The following is a 22,726-nucleotide window of genomic DNA, read 5'->3' as shown; positions in this document are numbered from 1 at the left end:
CTGTCATAGCATATGTATAGAGGCATGGGTGTGTTTGGGGGTGCTACAGAAATATGAAATAAGCAAAACAATATAACATAAGCAAATAAGAAGCAAAAGCAAAATGAATGAGGATATGGAGTGTTATAAAAAGGGAGAAAAACTCATCAGATTGAGGAAATGAGAAAATCTTCACAAAGCTGAGGATATTGAGAATGTTTTTGGAAGAATAGCTGCATAAATGGCATCTCAGCCAAGATAGTATAAGGAGCGGTTGGCAAACCATGAGTATTTGAAATCAAACCACACACTGTTTCGTCATCCGGAGGATGTACAAAATGGCACACCATCTGGCCAGAACATCCCTTCTCCATGAGGAAGCGTGTGCATTTGGTGGTGGCGGTGGTGGTGGCGCAGGGCACTCAGCAGAGATGGGTTTCATAATCTTCCAGACTGAATTTAAACAAAAGCTGACTTATGGGGACCTTGTGTTATCCTCTAAGCTTTGTGCCCCTTCTGCCGTGTATCTTTACCAGAGGTGACCTGTTTTGGCAAAGAGGAGTCCATCCAGGAGGGTCAGGGGCAGCGGGGCTTTGGTGTTCCCCAAGCCCTCTCACGTGCTAACTTATTCTAGCCAGACTGGGCCCTTGACCCGTGCCCAACTTTGTGTTCTGAACTTAAAAATAAAGATAGTTGTGCAATTTGACTGTGTGCTGATTTGTTTACCAAGCATCAGAGCATGTGCTCCTGGTGAGTCAGGGGCTGAGTTTCTAGGCCATCCACTCTTCACTGGTCTGTTTCTGGTCAACGTACATCCTCCTCACAGCTGGTTCTGATAAGCCACACAGTAGTTGTTTCAGAGCAGTGAGATGGTCCTTTGCACGCAGCAGGCAACAGTGGAGAGCTTTTCCTTTCCTGGAACATGCTCATGGACACTCAGCAGGTTTCTAAAATCTCTCTTTTCTAGCCTTTTCCCTGGAAGGCTCAGGAATCAGCTTTGCGGATTTATTCCGGCTCATTGCTTTCTACTGCATCAGCAGGTAAGGCCTCATTTCGTATGATTTTCATCACCTTCTTGGTGTGCAATATAATCAGCCCAAGAGTTCTTGCTTAAAACAGAGTGGAGGGATGTGGGAGGCTAACCGCCTATTAGATGTCACTGGAAGGATTGGCTACTGAAATAAAATGGTCACCAAGTCTCCTGTGCCAGACTTAAGATCAAAATAATTAACCTTGGCCCCCCTAAATGTAAAATCTCATTAGTTAATATGATCATGTTCTCAAGCTACTCTCATGTTCCTTTCGCTTAGCCTCATCAAGCAGGGGAAGCACACACACATGCATACACATACATGTGCATGCACGCACACATACAGAGGGACCAACGAAGCAAATCTGAAACATTTAAAGGTTCTCTGATAATATTTCTGAAAACTCTCCAAGGAGTACAGTTCATTCTAGAAATGTGGATTCCTTAAACCAGCCTATAAATCATGCATCATTGTCTTTCAGGGCTGCTTGATTTCCATGTCATTTTTGCAATTAAGGCAACTATTTCAGTCGACTTTAAATTAAGCCAAAAATCACAAGGTCGGCAAGTGTCAGGAGGGTACAAGTTGTGGAAAGCTTTCTTCTCTTTTTCTTTTTAGCCATAACAGTTTTTCAAATCAGTTATTCTTTCATTGATTAAGAATTGAAACTCTTCATCTGCAGAGATTGATATTGCCTCCTCTGAGGTAGCAGAGCTAGCTCATTTGGCTTCCTGTGCTTTTCTCTGTCTGTTGCTGCTGGTAGAGTAATGCCTGGCATGTGTTACTAGAATTGTTTTCAAAGATCAGTTTTCACAGCCATCTACTCTGAGACAGAGAACGTTACTTGATTCGGTTTACTTTATGTTAATTTAAGGGTCAGGTTTTTTTTCTCAGAGACTGAGTTAGAATTAGAAGTTCCTTGTACCTGTTGGACTAGGCTGTTCAGGGGCAGGCACTAAGCTGTTTACTCCTGGATGTCACTGGTCAGGGGAAGCCATGTAATCAATGGCCAGAGGGTGCGAAGACACTTTCAGAGGATTCCATGATGCGTTCAGCAGGGAGGAATGACGGACTTCACCTAGAATTGGACGAGAGCCCTGTGAATGCCTTCCAGGGGACACTACCTGCCAGGGTTGGGGCAGGAGCCCTCGGTTTGTGTGAGGAAATCTGTTGCCCCAGAGAGAAGGCCAGTGCAGAGCCCCCACTGTCCCCAGGGAGTCACATCTGGTCTGGTTTGAGGACAGCCGGGCCTCGGGAATGCATTTCAACACTAACATATCAATCGGAGGTGAAGTTGGCCAGTATTTACTCTTCATAGTTTGCTGGTTGGTGACTGTGCTGTTGTGCGAAGAATCATTACACCTATTACAAAAGCATTTAGCAGTAGCACACAAAAGATATCATCTCTCCCCTCAGTGTTCATAATAGACTGGAATTCCTGCTGTCCAGGCTGGTCGATGATTGAAGAAGATAAAGTACATGAGAACCTTTTATAAACTATAAAGCATGAAAGCAATCAATATAGGGTGCAATATACAGAAAAATCCCAACGTTGACATTTTGTAATTCGGGTGACCTGAGATTCATTTTCCTATTTTTTTCAAAATGCAAAGGTTCTTAATGTTTTTGTTTCTCCTTTTCACCACATTATTCATTTACTTAAATCTGTGTTCTTTGTAATTAGTAATAGATTTGATCTAGTCTTAGCAAAATATTTTTGAAATGTTTTTGAAATGTTCTATTTGGTTGTTAGTATATAAGTATTCAAATAGAGAAAGCGACTGGACTGTCAGCTCTGGTACTCAAACAGAACATACATGCACATATGCCCTAGAGTAGTGAATTCAAAGATTGATGAGCATAGAACTTGCCACATCAAGAAGACGCATTGAAAAGTATAGTTGAGAATACAAATAGTCACGCACACCGTGGCCACTAATGCCTAGTAGCTCTTGTCAGTTTGGTGTAATTAGTGTAGTATAGAGCACTACCTTGGAAACTTTTACTAGAATCACCTGGAATCTTGTTAGAATGCAGATTCCAACTGAGGGGGTCTAGGGCAGCACCTGAGGGTCCATTTCCAATAAGCTCCCAGGTGATGAGGCTGATGCTGCTGGTCTTACAACTGCACTTTGAGTAGTGAGGGGCTAGAGAAAATAATTATCGTTATTAATTCTGAAATATAATGATAAATCAGGGGCTTTATCTATGCTAGGCACCATACATCTATTATTTCTAATCCTCATGGCAACCCTAAAATAGGATTATGAATATACCATGGAGAGAGTGAGAGACTTGTCCACATTCAGTAAATAAGTAGCAGATACTAGATTTGAACCTGCCTTAATGCCATAGCCCATATTTTCCCTCTAGAGAGCACAGCTCCACAGACTTGGGGTTCAACACACCTGGGTTCCAGTCCCTACTTCATTCCACATTAGCTCTGTGAGTGGGTGCAGGGTCCTCTCCATCTATGTCATCCTATGCTCCTGATCTGTGGAATGCGGGACATCGAAGCTTCTTCCCAGGGACATATGTGAACCTCACACAAGTTAAGGTGCCCGGTGTGATGCAATAGTAGGTGCTCAATAAAGTTAGTCTCCTTCCTTTCAGAAATACAATATAGAGCAAAGTTAAAAATATAAATCTAGATTATGCTTATACTAAAACTCTTGGGTGAAATATTTATACCTAAGATGTCTTTATTTTGTCTACTATGCAAATTTTAGCACTGGCACTCCTTTTTTCCTTAACAGGGTGTGAGTGAGAAGGGAGTATCCCCTTTTGTGTATGTGTGCATGTTTGCGCGCATGCTCATGCATGAAGGAGATGCTGTGATGTGCCCTGGTTGGCACAGTGGGAGAGGCCTCATGCACAACATCTAATTTTCTAATAGATCAAAGCCTAAAACCACCAATTAGCAAATGGCAGGTGTGGTTTCCTATCATATATGTCATTAAGAAAAACCAAAACCAGTCATGTGATATTTAGGCTCCAGGTACTACAGTGGGCATGGTAAAAACTTAAAATAAACATAGGTTGGTTTTGTTGTATGTGGCTTTTCCCCCAAATTGTCTAAAGGCAGTAGATATTTATTAAGTAGTTACAGTTATAGAAACATATATTTATTTGCATGATACTTTGACATTACAAAATTCCGGTTCCCGCTGATCTTCAGTTAAGATTCTAATCAGGGTCATTGCATCTCTGGAGTCAAGCAGCTGCCATTACAGATGCTGCCATCCCAAGGTTCCACTTGCTTCATCTAGAGTAGATGCAATAGGACAAGTAGAAGGAGGTGCTCACAACATTTGTGGGCAGGCGAAAGGGTTTCCTGGAAGCAAGAGGTGACTCAGGCTTTACACCCTAAGAAAGAGGAGCCTCCTGACCATCAACTCCTGGCATTTTTGTGAGGAGTTGGTATGTGAGAGCCTTTGTGACACTACTGCATTTTATTCATGTTTTGTTCTTTTCACTGACCTTTCTAATTTGTTATTCATTGTCAATAGCTTCAAGGTTTCCAGAATTCTCAGTCATCTAGATTTAATCTGATGTAGCCTACAATGTTGTCTGTTCTCACCGTAAACAAAAAGTTATTTGGTATAGTTACTCTCTTCAGTGGAAATTTCCAGGGCATCTCGTATAGACAAAACAAAGGCAGAAGCTCCAAGTTTTATCCCTCACTCCACTGCAGGCACAGTGGCCCCTTGCTGTTCTTCATACATGCCAGACCCTCTCTCACCCCAGGACCTTTGCACCTACTGCTCCCTCTGCCTGGAAAGTTCTTTTCCTTGTGATTTCCTTCTTGGCTGCCTTTAGATCTTCAGTCAAATGCTACTGGCTCATGGAGCCTTCCCTGGCCAACTCTCACACTCGAACACTCTTTATTATTCCTCTTTTGAACTTTATTTTTATACATGGCACACATCCCCGTCTCATATATTCTGTAGATTGCAGAATTGTTTATTGTCTGTAGGTGTCCACAGGAATGAAGCTTCAGGCAAGCAGGGACTTTTTTGTTTTATTCCCAGTACCTGGAACAGTGTCTGGCACATCACAGATGATTATAAACATTTGTTGAATGAATGCATCAATTCATTGTAAGACCAGTACCACTATTAAAAAATGACATTATTGTCATTGAATATTCATTCATTCATTTATTCAAAACATACTTTCTCTCTGTTCATATCAGGCAAGGCATTGTGCTGAGCCCTGTCGCCAATGCTTAGAGCATGGTCCCAACCCTTGTACATGAAAATGAACAAATTTTTATTGAGCCTGCCATTACCCTTTATGAGAAAGCAGGAGGTCATGGTCTATGAGCTTCCTAGGGGTGATTCTATGCCTTGGCCATGGAAGCACCCTGGTGCTAGCTCAGCATCTTCCTGTTGGGCCTTTTGGTCTGCAATGCTGCAGTGTGTGTGTTTGCTGGTCTACACATAGTGCCATGCTGCTTGGGAGCAGAACTGTTGCATGAAGTCCTGTAGGTTTGCCTTGCTACTCAAAGGGTGGTCCAGGGGCAGCAACATCACCTGGGAGCTTGACAGAAATGCCAAATCTCTGGCCTCACCCAGACTTCCTGAAAGTCAGAGTATGCAGTATAATAAAACCCCCCTGTGGGTTCACGCACACTAACTTAAAACACAAGGAGAAGTCTCGTCTCGATATTCACTGAGAATCCGCCATGTGTAAGGCAGTGAGATAATAAATGTTGGTTTAGGATTACACATTCCTGCCCAGGAAGTTGGGGTCCAACATTCAGATCATCTAGCAAATTAGTGACAATGTTTTATGTCTGTGATCAATCCACCAACATAATTAATTAGCAGTTCCGATATTAACTCTAGGTACATTTTAGCCACCCTAGAAGGAAACCTGGTCCTCACTACAGGTACTGAAAATGTGAAGGCTTGTCTCTCAGCCTGTCCCGACTGTGTTAATATAGGCAGGAATAGTAGTAATCTTACAGTCCTACTACCAGTAAAGGTAAGTTCTGGTTAGGCACAATGTGATGCTTACTGAGGACATTTTAAATAATTTAAGCTAAAATAGCTCTAGGATGGACATGAAGGCAAGAGATAGAAACATGACATGTAATTATAAATATTCTCTTTTTTGAAAAATCAGGGATGTTCTGCCATTTACTTTGAAGTTGCCTTACGCCATTTCAACAGCCAAGACTGAGGCTCAGCTTGAAGAACTAGCCCAGCTGGGACTAAGTAAGTGGGGGCCCCTGCCCTGGTCTCTCTTAAACTGAATCTCTGGAGCAGAGTCAGTGTTGGGCTGATACAATGTAACGTCAAAAAATAATCCCCATCTCGAGCGTAAAACTTTGGGTCTATGAGGACCCTGAATCACATCTTTTGAGAATCTTTTTCTAAGTCGGACATTAAACCAGTTCTGAGTTTTCCTGGGTAACCTCCACATCCCCTCAGTGTCTTTGAGTTTGAACTACCCAGAATGTCCAAGTCCAAATGTAATGCAACCTTCTACAACGTGTAATTCCTGTCCCTTCTGTGTCAACTTGCTGGGGAAAGGCAGTACTTGACAGAAAGGGAAACCCAGCACAGGGCTTCTCGCGTGCACAGGTTTTATTCAAGAGGAACACACGGCCACTGACGGCACTTCTGTGCTTTCAGGAATCTGGCAGCGCAGGCATCTACAGTAACATCTGGCTCACTTCCTCTCTTGTTTGTTTAGTTCTGATTCTGATGTTCTGGGCCACGTCCCTTACATTGCCACGCATCCTCGCTCCAGCCAGCCAGCTGGATACTTTCTTTCCCTCTTCCCTCTTTGCCAGTGCCCATAAACCCAACACCATGCTGCTGGACAATGGGATCAGGACGTACAGTTCTCCCATTTCACTTTTGTCCCGCAGGGAATTCGTATGTGTTTAACTTAAAAAATCTTTTTGCCCACCTAGATGAGAAGAGGAATTCTCTTAAGATTTCAGGGCTTCAGTCTTCAGACAAGTAGTTGAACTTCTATTCAACTAGTATTTGAATAGAAGTTTGGAATTCTGAAGCGCAAATGCCAGGATTCCTAAGCCCTAAGAAACTATGATACTTAACCAGCAAATAAAAATGTGCATGTTCCCCCTTTGGCATATTTTTCTTTTGATCAAAACTTGCTTTGAAGCAGGTTTCATTGCCAAGAGAGCCCGCATAATTCATAGAGAAGCCTGGATATAATCAGCTAGACTGTAGGCCACTTGAAGACATGCACCAGATCTCAGTTTTCTCTGGTGACCTCTGGTCCAGGGGTCAGTGTGCAGTGTTATGCTTTGTGCCAGGGTTGAAGGACTGTGATGTCATGGATAAGGGCAAAGATAAGGGCAAAAGTAGCTTGTTCTAGTGGCCACTAAGCAGAATCAAATGAGATTAACATTAGTTAATATATATTCAACTCATAATTGTCAGTGCACACAGTATCCATTGTGTGAAGAGACAGTACTTTTTAAAATTCTGTACCTCATTTATTTGCCCAATAAATATTTCTGAAGGGTCTGCTATGTGGCAGGCCCTACGCCTCACACAAAGAGTTCACAGGTTAATAGTGTCTGTCTCCCTACCCCACCACCCAGGTTTATAGTCTTTATGGGAGGAACATAACACATGTGAGCTAAGTGTCCTAAGCCTTATAAAGTCTTTTCGGTGGTGGCAGTAGAAGTCTAAGGAGGACCCGAAGGCAGTGGGAGCAGTTCCACCAAGACCCACACTGGCCAATAGAAATACATGTAAGGTGAGCCAGTGTGTAATTTTAAAATTCCTAGTAACCACATTAAAGAAAATTGAAAAGACACAGATGACATTGTTTTATAATCAATTTAATATAGTATATCTGAAATGTTACTTTAATGTGTAATCAATATTAAAGTATCGATGAAATATTTTACATTCTTTTTTCCATACTAACTGAAATCCAGTATGTATTTTACCCTTACAGCATGTCTGTTTAGGCACTAAATTTTTATCAGAAATACATGATCTGTATTTTGATTTCATTAAAAGGTAGATTCACATATCCAAATTCCAGACCTTTACTTAAAAGGTTTCCAGTAACTGAATTGAGCATGTTTTTAAATTTAAATTGAGTGACATTAAATAAAATTTAAAACTGAGTTTTTCCGTTACACTAGCTGGATTTCAAGTGCTCAGTAGCCACAGGTGACTGACTGTTAGCTCTCATGTTGGACAGCACAGAACTAGAGGGAAGGGAAGGAAGGATGAGAGAAAGCAGATGACACAAGCCCCAATATCTGGCATGATTGCAACACAGATGAGGCAGGGCAAGGGTTCCCAGTATCAGCCTCTCCCCATCCTCCCATTACCAGCCATTTTAAGAAACACATTTTAAGCAAACACAGCAAGACAAAGCTATAAAGAGAGAATGACCTATTCCAAATGGAAATTACAACAGACATTTAATTTATCACCACCACTTGCTCCCTTGATTTGCATGGAAAATTGAGACCCATCTGTCAAAGGGGACACCAGCAGTATAGCTGCAATAGTCCATGTGCACTGCTCCAAAGTGCGTCGAATATGTGTGGCCTCGGTGAGGAGGTTATAGGATTTGGGGAGATTGGGAAGCAAACCACAAAGATAAATGATTGAACTTGGACTTAGCATTTGCATCAGTTTGCTGTCTTTGTTTTTGCTGATGGGACCCATGAGTGTATTTTTCCTCCTTTGGGGGTTTTAATGCTGAACACATAAAACCCCAAGCAGATTGTGTAACATCCCCCAGGCCCAGCTGCTGATCCTACCCATTAAAGGGGAAGTAATATGCCCTTTGCAGGGCACCCCCCAGGAATAGGTTGGGAAGGGTGGTGTTGCTTTGTGAATGGACTTGGTTTTTGTAAAGTCAGGGAGCTCCATGGCCTTTTCCAAGCTTATACTATAACATTTGCAGTTCTTTTTTCCTCACCTGTGAAAAGTCTGGGCTTGCTTTGTAGGTTAGCCAAGGCATTTCTCAAGGGCTTTGAAGGTGAAAGCCCTTAGAGCCTTCCTGTGAGCTTACAGCTGGGCCTGGCAGCATTTCTACCCTTTCCAGTAAGGGAATGCAGTTAAAGCGGGCGGGGGGAGCAACACCAAGTGAAGCGCCTCCCCCTCCAAAGACAAGCGTAGTCATGCAAGTGTGCTTTTTTTTTTTTAATTTGTGAAGGAATGGCCCAAGTGTACTGTATTTACATTCTTGTGTTCACTGATAATGACTTTCAGATTTTTGGAGCTCTCCAGCTGACAACAAACCCCCAAACCCTCCACCTCCCCATAGGCCTCTCTCCTCAGACGGTGTTTGTCCGGCCTCCCGTCAGCTCTGCCTTATAAATGGAGTGCATTCTATAAAAACCAGGACGCCTTCAGAGCTGGAGTGCAGCCAGACCAACGGAGCTCTGTGTTTTATTAATCCTCTTTTCTTGAAAGTGCACAGCCAGGACCTCAGTGGAGGCCTGAAGCAGCCCTGCACAAGGACTCCCAACGCGAATGGCACCGAGAGGCCTCGGTCCCCCCCACCCAGGCCCCCACCACCCGCTATTATTAGTCTGCACACAAGCCCTCAGCTGTCCAGGACTGAAACCCCGGCGAGCATGCCAGAAACAGTCAACCATAACAAACATGGGAACGTAGCTCTGCCTGGAACGAAACCAACCCCCATTCCTCCACCCCGGCTGAAGAAGCAGGCTTCTTTTCTTGAGGCAGAAGGCGGCGCAAAGACCTTGACCAGCAGCCGGCCTTGCCACGGCCAGGAGCAGGAGCTGGAGCTGGGCACAGCTGGCAGCCCAGGTGGTGCCCCGCCTGCAGAAGCCCCAGGGGATTGCACAAGGGCCCAGCCTGCCAGCTCTGAATCACGGCCCCCGTGGCATGGAGGCAGACAGAGGCTCAGCGACATGAGCATTTCCACTTCCTCCTCCGACTCGCTGGAGTTCGACCGCAGCATGCCCCTGTTTGTCTACGAGGCCGACACCAACAGCAGTCTGGAGGACTACGAAGGGGAGAGTGACCAGGAGACCATGGCCCCCCCCATCAAGTCCAAAAAGAAGAGGAACAGCTCCTTCGTGCTACCCAAGCTGGTCAAGTCCCAGCTCCGAAAGATGAGCGGGGTATTTAGCTCCTTCATGACCCCGGAGAAGCGCATGGTCCGCAGGATTGCCGAACTATCCAGGGACAAGTGCACCTATTTTGGCTGCCTGGTGCAGGACTACGTGAGCTTTCTGCAGGAGAACAAGGAATGCCATGTGTCCAGTACAGACATGCTCCAGACCATCCGGCAGTTCATGACCCAGGTGAAGAACTACTTGTCTCAGAGCTCGGAACTAGACCCTCCCATCGAGTCGCTGATCCCTGAAGACCAAATAGGTGAGTACCCACTTTGCCTTTTTTTAAAATATAAAACATATGATACCGCATAGAACAGTGCATTCCGTGTTAGTTATCTTGGATGAAATTTTCTCTAGAGTTCAAAACAGCAGAACATTCCACCTACCAGATTTGAATGGAAACATAGCTTCTTAAAGTAGACCTAATGTTATACCTGACATGGCTGCTTCATGCCAGGCTGGGAAATGTTTTGGGGAGCAACTGATGGAACCGAAGAAAGGTTCTGTTCGGGAATCAAGTTTGCTTTCTGAGGGTCCAATTGCCTGCCTGATTTTATGCCGTGTATGTGACACGACTGTTGAGTGTTTTCTGAAAGTGGCTCTCTGTAGGTTGTGCATGCACAGAAAGGTATTTTTGCAGTCTTCCAAGAGGCAGTGGGTGTTTTGTTCTGCTTTGTTTCGGAAGGACTTTTTATTGAGGTATAGTATACAATCAGAAGAGTGCAGAGATGATGGTGGTGCCGCTGGATGAGATTCCACACTGAACACACCTGTGGGACAAGTGTCAGCTCAGTAAGCAGAATGTGACCAGCATCTAGAAGGCCCCCCGGACCCCTGCCCTGTCACCCTTCTCCCAAAAGAGTAACTGCCCTGCTGGCTTCTAATTAATCCTATAGAATTCAGTAATAAGTACTGTTTTGGAATAAGAAAAAAAAAAAAAAGTGGTGGGAAAGTTTATTTTCCGTATCTTTTAAAATAAGTAACATAGTTTAGAGGTCACATGAAAGGTGTTCTCTCTGAAGTCAAGGGAAATACTTTCTTTATAACCTCATTGAAGGGCTGAATTAGTGATTACTTTAGCCAAGGAAAATTTGAATTTGGCAAGCAGTCTTTTTTTTCCAGGGCAAGAGTATTGAAGGGATTTTTTTTTTTTCTTTACTTTCAGAAGGTTGACTCTAAAGGCTAATTTCAGAGACCCCATTCATTGGGCAACAATAGACAAAAGAGCTACCAAACATTTCCAGGCAGTTTATAAAGCTAAACACAAATTTCTTCTTTCTGATTGAGTCTTTTTGTGGAAAGTAGTAAACAGTGAGTGGTAGAGAGTTCTCTCTCTTCTCTCTCTCTCTCTCTCTCTCTCCACACACACACACACACACACACACACACACACACTTCCTCTCCCTCTCTCTCTTTCTCTAAGTGAGTTTCAACAGCTCTCTGATTTTCTCACAACAGAATCAAAGCCTTGTTTGTTTTTCTGTGATTTGAGCCTGGGTCCGTGAGGCGTGGTTAGAGCTGGGCTGTTGCTGAAGAGAGAGGCCAAAAGGAATGTGCTCTTGCGATGTGCCTTAGGAGTGAAAAAGGCTTCAAGGAGAATCAAAACAGCCACAAAGGCCACCTCTTTTCCCCCATCCCACCAGAGCCCACTTCTCAGGGGAGACCAGCTCAGACATATTAACAGGGGTCCGGAACCTGCCCAAGAAGCTTCCTCTGAATGGGCCCAGGGGGAGAGCGAAGCAGGCACTGATGTCATCTCTGAGCTATGTGCCGGGCATCACCGACCAGCCCACAGACACAAGGCTCCCAAGGGGACAAGGGCCTTTGCTTCCTTCCTTGCTGAAGTCGTAAGCACCAACCAAAGCGCCGGTCCTGGGAAGGGTCTTCTGCCAGCTCCTTTTGAAGTGAAGTTCAGATATGGCACTTGCTCTTGGAGCACAAGGCCTCTTTTCCCCCAAAACAAATATACACTTTGCTGCTCCAGAAGGATGCAGCTTTTAATTTAAAATCTAAGATTATAACAAAAAACGAAGCTTACAGCTGTGAAGCCCCTAGTTTGAGCCAGCCAGCCTGCCTAAATGATTTCAGTGAGTCCTGGTCTCAATCCTACGAGGCTGGCATGGACATCAACCTTGTGGAGGGAAAACGTGCAGGGCTTTACCAAGTGGAGCCATTTATCTCAAGACCACACCAGCTAGTAACCAGCAGGTACAGCATTTGAACTTCTTTCTGTGAGAATCAAAGCCCATGTTTTTTGAATCTTACCCCCCTGCTGCTATGCTCATATTTTCTTGTCAGAAATTAAGAGGAATAGAAAAAATTTGTTTAATTATATCATAACCTAAAACTAATACAATATTATATGATAATTACATCGCATTTAAAAGTTAATTTAAGAAAAATTTTAAATTAAAAAAGAAATTAAGGGGAATTGGAGTAGTAGGCTCACCCTTTGTTGAAGCAGCTCAGACTAAAGCTCTCTGTGGAGGTGTGGGTGTGACCAATGTAGGTGTTACCATGATTTTTTATTGGTTTGTTTGTTTTGGTTTTTGAAACTTTTGCATTAAAGCAGGCACTTCATAGCTGTTACTTCCCCAGTGAAACCATCATTCTGTTTTGAAAGTGAAATGAATGTGCTGGGCTTTTGAAATTGAAAGGAAGGTGGAAACCAGAGCAGAGGTTAACCTGAGAAACTCATCACAAGCCCAGTTGGAGGGAAAGAGGTGACCTTGATTATTAGAAAGCCAGTTCTCTTACATGTGCAAGTTACTAGATTAGGACTGATAAGAAAATGGACTTAGTCTAGTTGTCTATTTTTACATATTTCTAAATGAAAGACTCACTAATTTACTACGGTCTTATTAATACGGTGACTCCTGCAAGCCTTGTAACCAAGTCAAGGTTGGTACATTTATGTAGGTATTGTTCATGATTTGCAAATTTAGGAATGGAGGTCAAGATGTAAAAGGGACTTTTAGAGGGTTATGCCGCTTGTAAGCAGGAGAGCCTGGATTCAAACTAGGTCTTCTCTCTGTGTTGTTTGCTCGTTCCCACCATGTCTCACTTCCTGGGAGGATGTAATTCAACTTTGAATGAATTCATGTTGAATGCCATCCCCAGAATCTCAAGCCTCAAATTTGTTCCGAGCAGGTGTCTACTAATGCTAGTAAGGCTTTTCAAGAATGCCAGTTGGGGTTCTCTACTTTAAAAAAACTCTAGTCCTGTCCTCCTTTCCCACAACTTCTAAAGGAGATATAGCTCTGAAGTAGGAGGTGGGAATTTAAATGTAAAGCCTAGATTTACAGAATCTTCATCCTGAAATTAAGGAAGTTGAAGGAGGCATTTTACTGGTTTAAACCATGTAGAATTAGAGCCGTCATTCATATGTGAAAAGTGACCATGTGTGTATGCATTCAGCATATGGAGATAGTGCTAATCTGTCCTCTTCAGAGAGCTGTTCTTCAATCGCATAGAGAAGAGCCAATGAAAAAAATAGCCCTCACCCACTGCTACTTTACCCATATGGTCCTACTACAACCCTTTAGGCCAGCACTTTCTAGGTGAGTATAAAATGATAGTCAATCTCAAAAATGAAAAAACTGCTACTCTAAATGGTTGTGTCCTATCATAGAGAATTTTCAGTCTGTTTAGACTACTCTTTAAAGCGCTTCCACCCAAAAGCCCTGCCATTTAGAGGTTCTTAAATTAATATTAGTTACTGACATCAACTTCACTCTCCTGGTTGGAGAACAAAGCCAGTGAAGATAAAGACGTGGCGAGTTCCCATGTGAGCCAGCTCTCTGCTCATTCCAGGGCTACACATTATGTTTCCCTTCTGGACAGTTATCCCCCCTCCAAAGTGGAACATGGAAGAATACACAGATGCTTTAACAAACAGTGTACAGTTTTGAGTCCTACTCAGAAGCGCTGGGATCAGTAACTTCATCAACAGAGGAATGTATTCTCATTACTGGTGTGTCCTGCCCCATAAAGTATAGACAGGGTGTGATATAACTCATTCCAATATGTGTTTCTTATTGGTGAGTTTTCATATCATACCACTCTTGCTTCAGTCTTTTTCAACCAATAGGATAAATTAGCCCAAAATTTCTGGTAGTAAAATCTCCATTTTGCAGAACTAGTTGCATTTTTGTGGTTAGTGTGTTTTGATTTTATTCAAGCAAAAATAATGTTTACTTCTAATTCGATGTTAATCTTGGGAAATACCTCTTTTTTCAAGTCTCGTTTCAAGAAAAACAAAATATGTGTAACTCCGAAAATGTTAGTAATCCAAAATTTTCAATTTCATTCAAACTTCCCACCACAGACTATCAACAATGACCTAAAAAACCCAACTATTTGTATTCATGAAAATCAATAGTGAAAGACAATACTGTTTTGCCTTCTTTCATAACTGTATACGAAAATATGTACTTTCTCTGAAGAGCACTTTGATTGAAAAAAAAAAAGTGTCCTTAAAATCAATTCCCACATATTTCAAAGAGAACGTCAATTTACATGTACATGTGTTGTTGTTTTTTTAATAGAGAAATATTGAAATGTAGTTAGATTCCAAAGCATAGCATGAATAAGAAAGGAAGTTTTAAGTGATTCCCTAGGAGTGAAACAATTATAACTACTTTGCTTCAAAATACTTTTTTAAAAATGGGTATATAAGTCTGACTCAAGCTTCAGTATCTAGTGTGACTTGTTTTTAATTTTTAATTCACAGTTTGGTTTAAGCCCTCGAGTTATTATCTGCCCTTTTTTAGATAGTCGTTCTGAGAGATGTGACCAGAGAGGCATATTGGTGCAAAGTGGAGATTAAAACCTTGAATCTGGTTTCTTCGTACAGTTAATAAGGGTAGAGAGAAAAGAGAAGAATTGACTTCTTGCAGCATATATAAAGAATGCCTATATTACTTTTGAAAATTAGTTTAAGTAGATAGAAAACCACAGTGAGAAGTACTTCTCTTTTCCCCTGGGGCATCATTTGTAATATAATTTTTACTTTAGGGTTAATTATGTTATATCGACTAAAAGAAGGTTCGCAACTCTGGAGTTTAGACTCTCTGCCCAGGAGTCCCTGACTCCATGATACTCTATACAAGGAAACTATTAGCCCAGTAGTTCAGAGAGCCCTTTCTAACAAGGAGGGGTTTGAGGGTGGCATCACAAAATAATGCACATGAAGATATCTGTACTAGATATTTTCTGACTGTAGAATCTTCCATCTCAAGACAGAGATAAGTACCTTTTGGGCAGGAAACATCACCAGTTAAAAGAGGAATCCATATAGGAATTGAGAGCATGAGGCAAGGGACACTTGAAATGCTATGTTGATTGACATGGAAGCATGAGAATCTTTAAGACTTTGACATGTTTCCCAGAACTCTACTGCTGCCAAAAGGGTGCCTCTGATTGGCTGTCATGGTGAGGCAAGCACTGAGTGGAGGAGCCCTCACTGTCCAGGGATCCCACCCAGAGCTTTGCCTCACTCACCCAGCCTCTCAACGGGGACCAAGCCATACAGGCACAGCCCCCACTCTCTCCCCTCAGATACAATGTCCATCGTGGAGGTTCTCACTTATTGTCCAGACTCAGGGACTTCTTTTAGAAGCCAGAATTCACAGCCCCCTTCCTGTCTAGTCAAAGAGTATATATTACTTGCATACTGTGTTTTTAATAGAACCAAGAGAAAGCCCCCATAATCCCTCACCCATGTGTGTTTTTTGATGGTTTACCAAGCATTTTTATGCATAGAATCCCCTTAAATCTCCTTAATGCCTTGGGAGATCCCATTTATTATACTCAGTTTTATAGATGAGGAAATAAATGCTTAGCGAGGTCAAGCCAGGATGCAAGTTAAGACTGAAACTGACTCATGTGGCAGGCTTTTCCTACATCTCATGTGGCAGCTACACTGCCTTTCTAGTCCATTTTATGAGGAAGGAGGACAACTGCAGAGGTGTAGTCACCCTATAGCAAAGGGTGCCTGCGATGCACATGACTTACCATTGATGTTACCCTGGATCACCAGCGCAAGGTCAAGTTTGCCAGGTTTCCTCTCTGTAAAATTAAATGCCACCCTCCCTTCATACTCTATTCTTCAGAAGCAAATAGGTAAGCCCTGCCAGCACTCAAGGGTTGAGGGTAAAACTAAGCTCCACCTCCCAGAGGCCAGGGGATCAACATAAATTATTTGGAATTCTTCTGTAAGGATAATTGGTCTCTCCTCCCCTCCTTCATTTTTTCTGGGCTTTTACTAGAAGGCACTGAAATCAGTCTGACGGATTCCATACATAAAATATTATAGGAATATAGCCTTTACTCTTGCATAACACTGTTCCTTGAAGCACACCAAAATAAATAATAATATAAGTAAATCACCACTTCAGTGCTTGTCACCTTCATTTTGGCGCCACCTCTGCGGGGCTGGTGGGATCTTCCTTTAATGGTAAAGCATTCTTTATTTATGTTTTATGGGCCAAAGTAAACAATGCTGATAATACTTAAAGCAAAGCTTGGTACAGGGCATTTCTGCAGGGTGACAGAGGACTCTGTGGGGATGGGGCTGGCTGCCTCACACCTGGGTGATGACTTTATCACCAGAGTCACACTTCCTATATTCTTAGGGTTAAGGAGAAGAAATGTAGTTTTCACATAGCCTCCTAAAGGAAGGGTTTGTAATTCAATTCAACAGTCACTTTTGGAGCCCATGCTGCATGTGGCCTTTGGACTGGGGAATACAGGTGGCTTACATCACGACCCCCAGATCTAGTGTTCTGAGGGCTTCCCCTCAAGGAGCGAGCTCTGATTCTCCAGAAGTGTTTGCTATGGCAACGACAACTAAGAATGTTGAATTCTCAGGGAGCGGGGAGAAGCATGTGGAAAGGACCTAAAAGCAAGGCCTCCTGGGACTCCACATCAGGAAAGGCAAGGAGCCCACCAGACACAGGGAACAGCCTATGGAAAGGCACAGGCCTGTTGGTTTCAGCGAGAACTTGGGCCATCTGTGGGGGATGCGCTGAGAAGAAGGAATGGAGGGCAAGGCAAGGGTGCATCCTCAGGAGATGTCTCAGTTTTTAAGATAGTGCAGAGCATTTTAGAAAGATCATCCCAGTGGAACTCTTTAACAATCTCTTTAGGTCAGATACCAAACAATGAAATTGGATGCTGGCCATAAACACCTGTGGACCAGTGTGACAAGCCAGGATGCCAGGGACCAGGAGTGGACAGACCCTATAGAGCAGGGACAGCAGCATGACCTGGACCCTCCCCAGTTAGTAGAACAAAAACAGTTAGTAATGAATCAAACCTACCCTTCATCCCACACACTCTCATCTGGAATTGGGTCTCTCTCAATTCCCATCGCTCTGAAAGATACATAGCTGCCGAGGACATTCAGCTCATCTGTGGTTCTAGGCTGTTAGATGGGGACAGAATGAAGCTGTGACAAAACTCTGGGAGTTTCAGGGCAGGAAAACCAAGAGGGTCATACTTTAGATCGTCTGTCTTTGTTCCTATGCATGGGAGGGGTTGAGGAAGAGTAAGAAGACATGAGAGAAAGATGTACTAGGTGGCTTTACAATTACTTTATCAAAGGACTTTCAGTTCCCATTTCAAACCAAGCAAACCACAGTTAGCACAGGAAAAAAAAAAAGCACCCGAATCATTAAACCTGGTAGCCCTTTTTATAGGCATATACTGCACATTCAAAAGGGACAGAGGGAACCAATGGTTTTGCCTGCAGACTAGGTGTCAGGTACATCTGAGGTACTCATTGTGCAAGCTCTCCTCACCCCTCTCAAAAATCCCATCAGGAACCTCTGAGTGGTCCCATTTTACACATAAGGATTCTGAGGCCTGGAAAGGTCATCTTCTTCCCTCAAGGTCACAAAGTAGAAAACTGCTCATTTGGATTTCACATCTGACCCGAGGGCCACTGGGACACCAGGTGGGCTGCTTTATGAGTAGTTTGAACAGAGGAAAGCAGAGTGCTGTTGTGGCTGCCTAGGTGTCACATCTCAGCTTTGTCGAGATGGGATGGATCAGTTTCTCAGCTAAAAGGCAGGAGTGTGTGGTGGTTCAGAGTAAGTGCTCAAGCTGGACTGCTGGGTTGGAAGCCCCGGCTTCGCTGCCAATGAGCCGTGTGTGCTCGGTCATGTCTTCATGTCTGTGTGCCTCAGTTTCTTCCCATATATCATGATGTGCTAACACCGTTGAGCACACACCGCCGGCACTCACTTGCCTGTTTCATTTCCAACTGCCAGTGCCTGCAATATTTTACCTGACACTTTCTTAGGCCACCAGAAATGGAAATGTCCTCCCCTTGTCCAGGGAGGATGAAAATGCTCTCCCCAGTGTTCGGGAGCAGCACGCAGGCAGGGACCAAGGGGAGCAGCTGTGTAGATGCCCAGCTGCCTCTTCTCTGGTGGGACAGCTCTGAGGCATGCTCTACACCGTGCCTGAGACTTCCCAACAAGGTTGAGCCCCAGCTGCCCCCAGTGATAACTGGCTTCACAAAGCATGTAGCGTTGGCTGCCTTCCCTCCTGTCTCACTTCCCCAGTCTGCTTCCAGTGCTTCCTGGGCTCACCTCCCACATGAACTGCCCATGCTCAAGTCCTTGTCTCAGGGTTGGCTTCTGGGAGAACCTAAATTAAGACAAATAGAGATTATGTACTGATCTCAGGCAAAGGGTTGTAAAGTATGTAATAGTGCTTAGAACACACTGAGTATCAATCACTCAGTGTCAGTTCTAATCCTTCATCTAATTATATAGCCGTAGGAAAATATGTTAGCACATAAAGAAATGGTCGACTCATTGTGCCCTTCTTGTACAGAGGGAGGCCCATCATGCCATCTCCTGACTTGTTTCCAGCAGGAACAACCACGCTTGCACCGCATCCCCACCACCACAGAAAGTCATCTCATTTCTAAGCTTCGTGTCCATGTGCAAAGTGGGTATATGGCACTAGTTCCTACTTCAGAAGGCTGGAGTGAAGGTTAGCGTATAGCAAGGTCATATACACACAATCCCCTTAGACTAGGAACTATTATTTGAAATAGGTACCACATAAATGTTAGTGATTATAAATATTTAAATTTCACAATTCAAGTTCCATGCAAAAAATGCCCATCTCCTGTCATCAAACATGGGCTTCTTTTTCTACCACTTTACTTTTTTTTAATTATCAAAATGCTAGAACTCTAATTAACCAAGAGACCATATGACTTAACCTCATCTTTCATCTTTTCAAGAAACTTTAGGTTGCAACCTGCGCCTTTTGAATATTATGTTGTTGAGATTCTGGGTTCTGTTAGAATTCCCTGGAGAATTATTTCATTTTGTTGTAGCAATCAATCAGGTCCAGACTGCTAGTTCCGAGCAATGATTCCGATGGCAGTTCAGAAGTTCAAGGCAATGACAGTGAGAATAGTGAAGTGACTTGGCCAAAGTCACTTAGAAAGATAGAGCCAGGCTGGCTGTCAGGCCTCATTCTCCTTGTGCTCTAAGACAGGTACCTTCTCTAGACTTCACCTTCACCTCTCTGGCTCTCGGTTCCTCTTAGGCAGCATTGGGTAAGCATGATCCAGTCTTGTGATGGTTCTCTGTCTGATCCCTGGCCTTCTCTGGAATCTATGCTGTAGGTCAGAGTGAAGCAACAAGGACAAGGCTTCTATCTTTTATTCCTAATAGGGAAATGACCACTCATAGCATGGGAGAGAAACACATTTTTTTAAAGCTGAATATGGCAGAGAGTACTATCAAACTCCAGTCATAGAAGCAAGCTCTACTGGTGTTAGCAAAAATCCTACCATTAATATAGCACACTTCCGATGCTCAGAAGTTCATTGGCCAAGACTGGCCTTCACCCTAAGCTTTAATAGTGTGCGAGAGAGAAACACATTTAATGCTTCTTATAGATAACTGCATCAGGTCCCATTAAGGTGAGGAGCATCCAAGCAACTGCTGTGCTCTTTGCCATTCCCCTTTATGGATGAGCTTTGAGGACAGTTGATAGGATCTGTATAAATATTTTCAGAAAATTTATTTCCAGTTTTGGTCATTCAGCTAACATTTGACTTCTAAAATTTGCAGTATTGTAGCTCAATAGTATTTTCTTGTTTGTTTGTGGATAAATAAAATGATCATAACCAGGTTATTTGGGTTCAAATCCTGGCTCCCTCTCTTGCTAGCTATGTGGCTTTGATCTCTTTGGGTTTTAGTTTCCTTATCTATGACATGAAAACCCATGGGGTTTGTTTGAGGATGCGAAGAATCAATGCATGTAAAGTGCCTAGAATACTGTTTTGTTTGTTTGTTTGTTCGTTTGTTTGTTTTGATTTAAAGCAACCAGAGATAATAGGAAAAACATAGTAATTTATAAGAAATGTGACTAATCTGTTCTTTTTTTCTGAAATAGTCCCATTGTGAAAGATTTTTTGTTTATGTTTCCTTAAATCACTCTTCCTTGTTCCTTCATGAGCAAAACCTGTTTTTCTTACTGGAGAAAACCAGCTAAATACCAGGCCCCTTGGACTTTTTAAAAATATTCCTATGTTTAGTAACAATTTGGGGAGGGAGTTAGGAGTAAAGTCCTGAAAAACAATGCAGAAAGACCAGTTTTTCTTATTTCTACATCCTGGCCTTTAAAAATGTACTTAAAAAAAATCTTAACATTGGTAAATTTTTTTTCATTCTGGGTTTCAAGAGAGTGGGCACTTGGCAATGGGTCCTAGCTTTCAACCCTCCTGACTGATTTCCACAGCCCCATTCATGCTTAAGGGTGGAATTCACAGCTCAAAGGCTGCACAAGGGACCCACTCAGCCCTCTGGAAATGAGCTTTCTGCCTGTCTTCCCCCAGGAGCAACACAGGACCTTCTGGAGATGATTGGTGTTAATGCTCTGGCCCCGATGTGACCAGAGCTCACTCTGAAGTTAAAAGTTGCCCTTGGGGTTCAAGTCTCCAGTTGTTTTCTGTTTGATTTATACATGGTTATTGAGGTTTAACTTATATCCATAGAGCATCTAAAATGCTCAGCTCAACAAATTTTCACATGAGTGCACACAAATGTAGCTACCACCCAGATTCAGATATAGAACATCTCTTCTCCCTGGAAGTGTCCCCATAGCCTCATTTATTCCTAACTGCCATACTGACTTCTGTCGTCATAGATTTATTTGCCTGCTTTTGACTGTTATATATATGTAATGCTAACGCAGATCCTCTTTTATGTCTGGCTTCTTCCACACAGCAATATATCTGTGAGATTCATCCAGTTGCATCTGGAGCAGCAGCGTGCTCTTTTTCATGGAATGAATCTTCCATTGTCTGAATTCCTTTCTGAATTCCATTGTACTAATATATCTTTGCATCCATTCCATTGGGATGGGCCTTTGGTTTGTTTCCCGTTTGGAGCTATTATGAATAATGGTGCTATCAATATCCTTGTATATTCCTGGTTAATGATTGACATGACTGTGCCCCCCTTAGTGACCTCATTCTAACAGAGTAGTGGTCACTTATAATAATGAATGTAGCTTTTGGAACCTTTAGGTAGAGAGGAATAAACTCGTGAATGTTTATGAAGTTCCTTGAACTTTAGAATTAAGAGATCAGTTACTTTGAAAAGCAGTAGGATTGGTTGTTTAAAATAGTTGTGCAGCCTCAAGCAAGCCATTAGAAAGCTCCAAACCTGAGTTTCCTCATCTATAAAATGGCCATAATATCAGTATTATGCAAAAATAATAGAGTTGTGGTAAGAAGTAGACGATAAAATGAGATAAAGCACATAGAACTGAACCCAACTGAGCACTCAATGTTAATTGCTATTATTGATGTTTCATCTTAATGAAAAAAAGGTGAAGTCAAAGATGCCATGAAGTTGCACAAGATTATTAACACGACATAACCAATAACCAATGGAAACCGTGTAATTTGTTTTAATGCCAGATATCAAGTGAAAATGTTCTGTTTTTCTTTATAACCTCTTTTGCTTCAACCTGAATTTCTATAGTTAAATGAAGTTCTGTATTTAAACAGAGAGATCTCCTGGATAGAATATGGAGGTGGAAGAGCAGAGAAAAACTTGGGCTGGGGAAGCTAATGATTGTGGGGTCAGCATTAACTTTTGGCATCAGTTTTAACTTTAGGTTATGGGAAATTGTTTTTGGTGTTTGTGCATCTGGCTTAGATTTCTCTGACCTTTTAATAATAAGTGATAATTTGGATTAAATGTGATCTTATGCAGTGTCAGGAATTCCAAAGGCCAGAGAGATAACTACTTCTGGTCTTAGAAGTAAGTGGATCCATGGGCTTCCAAAAATAGAATCACATTAAAGTGTCAGATATTACATGTTGTTGCTACTCAGGTACCTTTGATGAGAATGTGCAAACATTTGAGATTGAAAAGCTGAAGTTGAAAGAGCAGAGAGCTTATTATTGTCTAAATCATCTTCAGTCTGGATCTCCAGATCTACCGTTATGGTCATTTTACTGTCAGCCAAGAAAGCTACTCCATTGGGCAACTATTCAAAGAAAGAAAGAGAAACAATACCTCTCACACCTAAAGTGTTTCCTAACAGAACAGAAACTTACTTCAAAAAA

The 22,726-nt window shown here is 42.6% G+C and overlaps 1 protein-coding gene and 1 non-coding gene across 15 annotated transcripts in view; one reads left to right on the top strand and one right to left on the bottom strand.

Annotated features, from left to right (window-relative positions):
* RIN2 (Ras and Rab interactor 2) overlaps positions 1 to 22,726 on the top strand; it is a 168,794-nt gene that overhangs the window by 133,916 nt on the left and 12,152 nt on the right. For 13 of the 14 annotated variants that reach the window (XM_039874376.1, XM_039874387.1, XM_039874379.1 and 10 more), the window contains 3 exons: positions 947 to 1,019; positions 6,141 to 6,232; positions 9,236 to 10,372. In XM_039874376.1, the coding sequence (XP_039730310.1) occupies positions 947 to 1,019; positions 6,141 to 6,232; positions 9,236 to 10,372 (1,302 nt within the window). The remainder of the gene's footprint in view (positions 1 to 946; positions 1,020 to 6,140; positions 6,233 to 9,235; positions 10,373 to 22,726) is intronic. The other variant, XM_039874389.1, reaches the window with a different exon arrangement.
* LOC120612089 (small nucleolar RNA SNORA62/SNORA6 family) lies at positions 19,863 to 20,013 on the bottom strand. The gene has a single exon (XR_005655352.1). It is a non-coding gene; the product is annotated as a small nucleolar RNA SNORA62/SNORA6 family (small nucleolar RNA).

Source organism: Pteropus medius, unplaced genomic scaffold (genome assembly GCF_902729225.1).
Source record: "Pteropus medius unplaced genomic scaffold, Ma_sr-lr_union100, whole genome shotgun sequence".
NCBI classification, from domain to species: Eukaryota; Metazoa; Chordata; class Mammalia; order Chiroptera; family Pteropodidae; genus Pteropus; species Pteropus medius.
Note: the sequence above shows the minus strand (reverse complement) of the source record. Positions and strands in the feature narration are given on the sequence as shown.